Here is a 10,405-nt window from a genome sequence, read left to right as displayed (position 1 = left end):
TTGACAAAGCCTTGGCTAGGACAGTGGTTCTTAAAGCCGGTCTGCCGCTTGTTCAGGGAAAGCCCCTGGCGGGCCGGACCGGTTTGTTTACCTGCCGCGTCTGCAGGTTTGGCCGATCGTGGCTCCCACTGGCCACAGTTTGCCACTCTAGGCCAATGGGGACTGCAGGAAGTGGCGCGGGCCAAGGGACGTGCTGGCCGCCCTTCCCGCAGCCCCCATTGGCTTGGAGCGGCGAACCACAGCCAGTGGGAGCCGCGATCGGGTGAACCTGCGGATGCGGCAGGTGAACTAACCGATCTGGCGTGCCAGGGACTTTCCCTGAACAAGCGACAGACTGGCTTTGAGAACCACTGCGCCAGGATGATTTAGTTGGTGTTGGTCCTGCTTTGAGCAGGGGGTTGGACTAGATGATCTCCTGAGGTCTCTTCCAACTCTAATATTCTATGATTCTATACTATATTTTCTGACCAGAAGGGACCAAGATAATCACCTGGTCCAACCTTCTACAAACCATAATACCAGCCAATACCTGGAGGATCACTATATTAACTTTAATGGACCTTGTCCATGCCCTCCCTGCAGAGCAGGAGTAGAACTCTACTAGCTCAAGATGTCAAGGAGCACGAACTTGCGGGCTGTTTGCAGAGGCATCTCCTTGACAGTATGAGCACAGGCCCCAGTTACCAGGAATAAAATTTTTGCCTTTTGGAGTGGAACTAAACAACATGTACAGGGCATGGGGAGAGCAATTACATTGGAAACAGAATCTCTCTTCATGTCATCAGCTCTCCCTTGCCTTGTTTTCAAAGCCTTGCTCATGCCCAGAAAAGCCTATCAAGTGGCTATTTATGATTAAAGTTTGTATTCTTTATGAGCAAGGAGAACATTACATTTAGTACAGCTGTTCTGGGAAATCCAGCGCTTGTTGTCTGTAACCGATTGTCCATTGTGAGATGAATGCATTGGAGACTAGCTCTTCACCAGCTTCCCTATAGCATTTCTCTCCCAATGTGTTTCAGCAGCTTGCCCCTCCTGAAGGCTTGTTGCTCACAGTCACAGTGCACTGACATTGTCATATTAGAACTTGGGAATGAAGTCTGGAAAAGAACTCACTCAGCTGAACAGAGGTTTTGGCACTCACATGGGTTCTGTATAAACCACAATGGCTATGCTAGGTATTGATATTATATGTAAAAACTTATTTTTAATTTTTTTTAATATGCCCTGATGTTAGAGAGAACAAAACCAAACTCATTTCTCACATCAACAAAAAAATAATAAAAATAATAATTAATAATAATCTGACCGACTGGCAGCATTCGTTGGCTTTGATCATCTCAAAGGCCTCCCATAAAGAAACGCAACTAGGAAACAATCCAAGAGCTCCTGGTAGGCGTGTTGAATTCAAGTTTCAGAAACCAGTCCAAAGAGAGCCCCCAGGGTTGCCTAGGGCCCTTTGATGTTGCCAGGCCGGGCGGCCAGACTTGCATAGTAAGCACACTGAGAGGGATCGCACTGTCCACTGGCTCCTGGAGGTCCCTGTGGGCCCATGAGGCCTGGCACCCCAGCTTCCCCTTGTGGGCCTGGTGTTCCTGGCATTCCATCTTTGCCATAGCCAGGTTCCCCTGGGAGGCCTGCAATGAAAAAAAAGGACCATTATTCCCAGGGGATGACTAGGCAAGGCCACACCACACGAGCGGGGCCTGACAGCCACGCTGGGATCTGGAGGTGACCTTCTGCTGAGTGTGGAGGTGTTTGGCTCAGCCCCATTTCTCCAGGCAATGCCCAGTCGCTCGTAGCAATGCCTGTACAGGGAGACTTTGGCAAACCAGTAAAGTGCCTGAATGCATCCGATGAAGTGAGCTGTAGCTCACGAAAGCTTATGCTCTAATAAATTTGTTAGTCTCTAAGGTGCCACAAGTACTCCTTTTCTTTTTGCGAATACAGACTAACACGGCGGCTACTCTGAAACCTGAAACCACTATGGCTTACTGCTACAAGCAGCCAAGTCAGCAGGCTGTAAATTAGCCAAGTCAGCAGGCTTAGCTTAACCAAGGCAGGAGGGGAAGGGGGTTTTTGGGTGCCACAGAAAGGGCAGCTTGACCCCGCGTCCTTCCTGATAAGAATCGTGTTGAAGTTGCTGATACATGCATCTTAGAAGAGCAGGATGTGCCCCAGGAATGTCTATTGGGGCCTCAAGGCTGCAAACAGGAAAAACCCATAGCTGGTTAATCGATAATCAGAAGGAACCTCTCGCTTGACCATTGAAACTACTTACTTAACAAATTTGCTTTAAGAGACAGGTCATTCTATTACTAAAGTATAAATAAGGGGAAAAAGTTTGAGGTAGTGGGACTCTTCAGGACTGGTCTCTCTCTCTCTGGATACATCTTGTGTTTCCCAGTGGCAGACAGGCTCCGTTGTGTCACTCGAGAGCCACACTCAGCTTTGAGAGTAGCAGCCGTGTTAGTCTGTATTCACAAAAAGAAAAGGAGTACTTGTGGCACCTTAGAGACTAACAAATTTATTAGAGCATAAGCTTTCGTGAGCTACAGCTCACTTCATCGGATGCATCCGATGAAGTGAGCTGTAGCTCACGAAAGCTTATGCTCTAATACATTTGACACTCAGCTTTGGTAATTATCAAGGGTTGGGGGTGTTTTACGAACCTCTTGCAGACATGTGTATAAGTGCTTGAGATTAAGTAAAGTTTAGCTTTAAGTGAAAGCACTCTTGTGTTGTCCTGTTTGTGCCAGCCATCTATCCGCCGGACAGCCATGTTTCCCCTGATTTATTTCCTGACACCACCTCGCACAGAGTAAAAGTTAGCAAGAGCTTAGGGTTGAAAGAACCCTGGGTAACATGCTCACTTCCCTCCCTGAACATTTCCCCACCTGGCAGTACCAGAAGCAGACACACCTCAGGACACAGCTGCTGTAACACAGGGAGCACAATGTGGGGCCTGGCTGCCAAATGGGGCACATGGAGTCATAAAACACAGACCATGCTGCCCTCTCCTTGCAGCTGCAGTGTGAAGAGAAGGTCGGATCAATGACTGGTATTACGACTAGCAAATGCTGTTTATCTATCAACAATGACAGAGTCACAGTTGTGTGCTCGAGCCACAGTGTTTGGCTGGGGGATTTCCCAATGTCTGAAGCTGCTTGGATCTGTGGGTTTGGTTTAGCTAGAAAAGGATCAATACAAGTATCTGCAAAGGAGGTGTGGCCCTCCGGCTGCTGGCATATTCCCAACACCACTCCTGGTGTCACCAAGTTTGGGAGTGCTGGCAATTAGCCTATTCCAGGAGGCACAATGCTCCTGGCAGTATTAACAAATAACCCACCTGGAATTCCTGGAGGACCAATTTCACCCCTCTGACCAACACCAGCATCTCCCCTCTCACCCTTCATACCTCTTTCACCTGCAGGATAAAACCAAAATGGGTTAGTGTCAACTGCACAAGCAAAAGATGCCACAAGGGGGCCCCGATCCTGATTGGAGCCATGAGGCCCCACTGTAATACAAATAAATATTACTGTTAAAGACACTGTGCAGAATGCTGCTGCTGTGGGAGTACATTCGCTCCCCTGTTCCTAGCTGATATATGATATCTGCTGGGATAAGCGCAGTCAGACTGTGACTGGCCCATGAGTGGCCAGAGAGCTCCAGGAGCCTCTCCCGCATTCTTTGAAGGCCCTGTGGAAAGGTCAGCCACATTCACCACACCTCTCCTTGGGCAGGCCAGGGTCTGCTCCTGACATGTGCTCTGGGGCGGCCCCGTTGCCTGAGATGAGGTGAGACAGAGAGGTGGAAAGGAAGGGCACTGGCCCCCAGCTCATCATCTAGCAGGATTGTAAAGCAGGCCAGCTGCAACGGACAAGCAGGCTGAACCATGCCAATGGCCTCCTTCCTCAGTGCATTGGGACTAAACGGCACCACGGAGCCCCAAGGGGGTGGCCACTTTTACAAAAGTGCGACCTGTGGTGCAAATTGGTCATGTCAGAATAACATGACGTTTACATCCCAGGCTATGTATGCAGGGCCTGATTCTGCAATTTGCTAAACACTCAGGCCCTGCTCCAGCAAAGCACTTAAGCACACACTTCATTTTAAGCATGGGGATTGTCCCACTGACAGCAGTGAGACTACTCCAAAGGTCTAACATACTCATGCTCTTAAGTGTTTGGAGGGATGAGGGTCAGAGTGGGGTCCAGCAGGACCCTGGCAGGCTCCAGCCATTGTTTGTCTAATCTAAGGGCATGGTTATGCAGAGAGTTAGCGCAGGACAAGCTGGAATGGAAATCCACGGCGTTGTAACAGGCAGTGCCCAAGTAGCAACTGTGCAGAAAAAATTCCCGGAGGCACCTTGACCTGCTGCTGTTTCGTTGTTCTGAGCAATGCAGAGTCATCCCAAAGCAATAGCACGACACCGGGCTGGGATACTGACATGAGGGATAGCTCTGTCCAAATTCTCAAGACATACTTTACACTGAACATTTCTGAGAATCATAGTTTGTGAAATAAAGCAAAAAAAGTTGATAAAAAGAGTCCCTTGCGGATACCGAAAAATGAAAAAGTCTGTTTTTAAAATCTGCAGAACAAAGCAGTTCTTGCTGCTCCATGTACCCCTGCTGCATTGAACATACTGAACATGTGAGAACCCCCAGGGGTTCAGAGCACACAACAACAGGGCACACAGGGTTTGGAACAGGTACTTCTCAGCATTCAGGCTCCCCCAATATGCTCTATGATTCACTCACCTTTTGGACCCACTGGTCCTGATGGCCCTTCAGACCCTGTCTGTCCAGGTCGGCCAGGCTCTCCTGGAGGGCCAGGTCTTCCTGGGAGCCCTTCCTTACCGGGAGGCCCTGGAGGCCCTGGCCTGCCTTGGGGTGCTTTAACGTGTGCTGGCTGCATCTGAGCCATGAGGTAGGCTAGTTTTGCTGAGGACAGATAGAGGTGGTTTTGTTAGGTTAGAAAGTCACTGCTCTGCAAGACAGAGAGCCAAGGGATCACAGGCAATAGGGCCAACAAAAGATCGTGTTTTCCCAGCCCAACTCTTAGTGCTAACACACTACTCACCCTGCCTTCCCCACACAGTTCTTCAGCACCAGCCATGATGGTGCCTCCCCGACACCCTACGCCAATTTAACCTACTACCCTGTTGCTTCTAAAGTTAAGAACTTTTTCTGAATCTCTCTCTCAGACTTTTCCTTCCTCACCCCCATCGCATGGCTCCTTGTCCTACTGCCTTCTAGGACTGGTTATTCCCTTTCCTTCAGCTGCATTGTTACCTGGCCAGCATTAATAGCGCTGTGATCATTTCCCCACTGAAAGGAAGAGCCCGTTACTAGTGTCCTATCACGTAATGTGAGATAAGGCAGGTTACATGGTTCATTCTAGGGAAAGGGGATTTCTTTTCTCTCTGGGGCAGCCAAGCCCAAGACAGGCACCTTGGCTCTGACTAAAGGGCTGAGCAAACAGAAAGTGTGACTGCGCCATTTCCCTGTATCAGCATTTTCTCCTGTTTTCCCAGCACACACTGGGATGGCAGCTGCAGAGTCCAGACCTCAGGAGCCCCCCAAACATACTAAACTCCTGACAAAAAGCTCTCACAGGAGGGAAGGGCAGGTTGGAGCTCAAGCTTCCATTAGCTGATCCCGAACAGAAGGGACTTTCACGTCAAGGAAGTCTTTTAAACCACTAGAAGTGTTAAAGCATGTACAAGATTAACGGAATCTTTTCCTTTCACTGTGACCATTAACTAACATGGAGGCAAATCCTGTCCACCGGCACTGAATGGAGCAAAATGCAGAAAAAAAATGCCCTGTTCTCCCTGCTCCAGGGTTTGTGGGGAGGGCAGACAGGAGAGTGTCCATGCAATGGGATTCTTCACTCCATTGTGAGGCATGGAGCCAAGCTTTGCGGCGACCCTCCGTGCTGGAGCAAGGTGGAGGTTTGTGGGCAGGTTGGGGGAGTAGTCAAGGTATGGGCCGTAGTTCTGCCGTCAGTTCATATACACTGCATGAAGCAGCAGGCTGCTCTTTCTTCTCCCATCCAGTTGTGTTCTGGATGCTGTCGGCACATTAGTCTGAGCCCACAGCCTTTTCACTCAGTCTCTGTGCTTTCTTTCAGGAATTGGCCCCCAAAATAATTTTGCTGCTCCCTCCCGACCCACCTTCTTTCCCCACATGATCCCGCAGTAAAGTCACAATGCTGGGTTTGTGACATCATAGTAATTTCCCTGGCTGTGACGTGGTAAGCACAGGCTTTGTGCCCAATGGGACAGAAGGAGAACATGGACTGTGAGGGAGAAAGTCCTTGTACTAACACGAGCACCTTCAATAACAGCAACTAGAAGAATGCTGGTCAAGGCCATTTCACTTCCCACGTCTCCTTTTCCCAAGTTGCTCCCATCTCAAAGTTGCCCTTTAACAGCTGGGAAAGGTGGAGTCACAAATCACATGCTCGGCGGCTGTACAAAGCATCTTCTGGACCCTCTGACGTTTCGGTGGCTTGCCAGGTACCGACACTTACCATCTAGCTGCTTTCCTAATTCCTCTTGGATGAGCCTTCTCAGAGTCTCCAGTGATGGAGAGTCCCCCTAGGGAGAAGAGTGAGAGCGTGGTGATAGTCACAGCAAGAACGGCAAACACCACCCTTCATCTGGGGGTTATTGGAGAAGCTACAGTGGGCTTGAGTGGCCCATGCTGAAGAATCTGCCTGCAGGAAGCGAAATTCACAGGCACAACCTGCCTACAGTTCCCACCCTGCTGAGAAGCCCAGGACTGGTTCCTTGGTTCAATGCATCTCCAGGACAATGTCCACCACCAGAAGCATCAGGTGGAGATTAAAACTGCCTTCCCCTAGTGGGTCCCACAGGAAGACCATTGTGAAAATACTGCCACCTTCCTAAATGGGACTCTTCCTGGAGAAGGAGCTGCCCCAAAGGTTTGTGACATGTGCGACCCTCCCACACCCAAGGGAGCAATCAAACCCAGTATCTAGACTTGTGTGTTATAAACATTAACACGGAATGATTGTTTACCATCCTGACCACACGTGGAATGGAACTAGTTAGAATGTTCACATGAAACTCCACCCAGAAAGCAAGTCACAGTTTCTTCCTGGCTTCAATGTCTTTTTGATTTCTGGCCAGATGAAACTTGAAAGCGATTTCTAAATTGTACAGAGTGAGTAATTATCTACTGCCTGCCTAAATTCCCCACAGCAGTAGCAGGTTTTTTCACTTCCTGTCCCCTGCTCTTTTGTGCTGGTGAAGTGCGCTGTTCAACGGCTGTTGCATTGCATCAGAAGTGGATGCATTTCAGGGCACAACATTGTGTAATCTGTGCTGTACATCAGTTTTATAAAAAGCTTAGGTCCCTTCTGAAACCCCAGTTCTTATTTTTCATTATTGATTGTAGCACCCATTAAACATTTTTTTAAATTAAAATATTTCATGTTATTACAATTTTTTAATAAAAAAATGCTTGTCCAAATATGGACTATTTGGTCCCTTTGCTGTCTATCTCAGGCTGAAGGTTTAGCATAATGTAAAGACTTTGTCCATCCATATCAAAAGAAATGACCTCATTATAATCACCATACATTTAGAATGTCTCGTGCTGATGGATTCAGAAAATATTTTTCAAAATGTAGAGATCACTTCCTAAGCCCCGAAAAGGAATTGCGGATTGTTTTCTTAGGACTTTTTTTTTTAAATTCATTACTTTTAATTGCTTTAATTATTCATAACTCATTACTATATTTCATCATTTGTCTTCCATGTGGCTGGGAAACAATGTGCTTTGTCTAAAATTTACCCGTTCTTTACGTGAGGGACTATATCACTGTCAGTACTTATGAGGTAAAAGCCTTGAGGCAGAATTAATCTCTCAAAACATTTAGTCTGCTTTACTACTATCAAATATTTGTCGTCACCCTTCTAAATACTGAGCCCACAGGCACTTCAGATTAGTAGAGTGTTCTTTTTATTACACAGAACAATTTATTCAAATATAATATGATCTCATGAATTTTGATGAGCTGGTTCCAATAATATATCCAGGAATATATCAAGGGTCCCTGTAGTCCAGTATCCTCTGTTGTATTTAGATGGAATATATGGGCCAAAGGTGTTACCATAACCCAGACATTGTTCAATATTAAACAGCGTTAAACAAGGTTTGTAGCTTGATATACAGACACCTCAAGCCTGCTTATTACCATGGTAAATACACCATTTAAAATCCTTTTCACCTTTTATTAAAGATACAGAAGAAGAAGGAAAAACAGTTACAGCATTTGAAATGTAAAGAATTAAGTCAGGCTTTCATTTTAACAACATCCATTGTCCCCTTTAGCAGATGTTGACTTTCACTTGCAATCTCACTTCTGGAAAAAACACAGCACACGGTCTTCTCAGCCATGCCAAAACCCGACAAATTTGTACCTGTATCAGGCTGTTTAGGACATTGCTTTAGCTGCCTCATTCTGGTGACGGGGCTTACAGCAGTGCTGCAAACAATATAGTCTTGGCCAGCTAGGCCAAACTCTTATTAGACAGAAGGAAAAGGCAGTGAGAGATAGGAAAGAGAAAAAATAAGTTAGGGAAGGAAAAGGACACATTAGGGCGTGAGAAGAAGTCTCACATCCCAGGTTATCGCAAAAAGAAAAGGAGGACTTGTGGCACCTTAGAGACTAACAAATTTATTTGAGCATAAGCTTTCGTGAGCTACAGCTCACCTCATCTGATAAAGTGAGCTGTAGGTCACGAACGCTTATGCTCAAATAAATTTGTTAGTCTTTAAGGTGCCACAAGTCCTCCTCTTCTTTTTGCGAATACAGACTAACACGGCTGCTACTCTGAAACCCATCCCAGGTTATATTTGGGATTTATCCAAAGCTGTCCCCTGGGTCCCTCTCTCTGGCCTGGTTTGGTCAGGACAACTTTCAGGATTTGGATGAAGGTGGTCTGGTCTGGGGTTCCAGAGGATAGTGGGGGGAGCGGGTTGGCAGCCACAATGGTGAAGTTCACTCTAGTAGCTAATTTTTCTCCAAAAGCCTTTCTTTAAGAACCCAAAAAAGGGAGCGATGGGCAGAATAGCCCATATTGCCTCAGTATTTTGCCCATTAATTAGGTCTAATATTCCACATACCAATTTTGGTTCACTGATTTTCAATCTCACTCTGTTCTTGTTTACCAGGCATGATCTTAACATAGTCCTTGAGTTAGACCACTAGGCCTTTTGGTTTGGACTTTCACACCTTTTTCCATCAACATCTGTTGTTATAAGTTATTCTGACAGCACATGAACTTCCACTCCTTACAGTTGAGCTCACAGTTAGAGTAAACTGGTAGGCCCACATATCACAATACCTCGCTCTGAGACTGGCCACCACCAGAGGAAGGTGTAAAGTCCTGTGTGGACAATTAGGATGTAACATGCTTATGTAGGGAGTTTCTTCCTGACTTTAGACATGTAGGAATATGTCTACAATGCAATTAAACGTCCATGGCTGGCCCATGTCAAGTGACTCGGGTTCATGGGGCTTGGGTTATGGGGCTGTAAGATTGCAGTGTGGATGTTCAGGCTTGGGCTAGAGCCCGAGCTCTGGTATCCCATGAAGGGGTCCTGATGCATGAGGTTTGATATTCTTCATTTATTTTTATCTTACTTAGTGTAAATATCTACTCTGTTAATCCTACTGAACTCATTGTTTAAATAAAAGTTGGTGGACCAGAGTTCCATGTGCATTTTCCTGTCTGACAATATCTTATATTTAGATACCAAATTTCAACCTGAAGGATCCTAAAGAGCTTTTACCAGAAACTAATCACTCCACTTGCCGATATAATGCATCCGCCTCTGAGGTGGAACAGGGCACCGGTTAAACACCACACAGTGATGCTATGCAGCATTTTAGTATAGGAAGTGAAGGAGATCATATCCATCTCACAGCAGGAGCTTTAGGCCAGCAAAATTTTCTTTCCCAACGGATATTTGCCAACACCCCCTGAATTAACTCCCTCTATTTTTGCAACAAATACCATGGGAATTTTAATGACCTCAGTTGTCCAAGATCTCAGTTTCATGCCTCAGTTGCAAAATTCTGCGGTTGATGACAGCCATTTAATTCAAATATTGTTTAGCGGGAGACATCCCCCACCAAGGAGATGCAGCATCTTTTCTTTGAATGCAGTGGATTCAGAGCAGCATCAGGTAATCATGCTGTACATACGTTGCATGCATACATAACATTGGAAGCACGTGTTGATAGCATTACAGGATAAACTGAGACACCTCGCAGGCAGCTAGGCAATAATGTCGGGCTGTGCTCATGTCATCAAGGGACTGTTTATATAAGACTCTTTGGAAGTTCACGGCTGCCACTCTTA

The 10,405-nt window shown here is 46.5% G+C and overlaps 1 protein-coding gene across 1 annotated transcript in view; it reads right to left on the bottom strand.

Moving 5' to 3' along the window:
- Window positions 1–365: 365 nt before the first annotated feature.
- COL22A1 (collagen type XXII alpha 1 chain) overlaps window positions 366–10,405 on the bottom strand; it is a 328,017-nt gene continuing 317,977 nt past the window's right edge. Inside the window, exons 61-64 of the mRNA XM_043507305.1 lie at window positions 6,541–6,607; window positions 4,764–4,946; window positions 3,347–3,424; window positions 366–1,634 (exon numbers count right to left, since the gene is read on the bottom strand). Of these exons, the coding sequence (XP_043363240.1) occupies window positions 1,447–1,634; window positions 3,347–3,424; window positions 4,764–4,946; window positions 6,541–6,607 (516 nt within the window). The 3' untranslated portion in view covers window positions 366–1,446. The remainder of the gene's footprint in view (window positions 1,635–3,346; window positions 3,425–4,763; window positions 4,947–6,540; window positions 6,608–10,405) is intronic.

This window comes from Dermochelys coriacea, chromosome 2 (genome assembly GCF_009764565.3).
Source record: "Dermochelys coriacea isolate rDerCor1 chromosome 2, rDerCor1.pri.v4, whole genome shotgun sequence".
NCBI lineage: Eukaryota > Metazoa > Chordata > Testudines > Dermochelyidae > Dermochelys > Dermochelys coriacea.
This window is presented reverse-complemented; position numbering and strand designations above follow the sequence as displayed.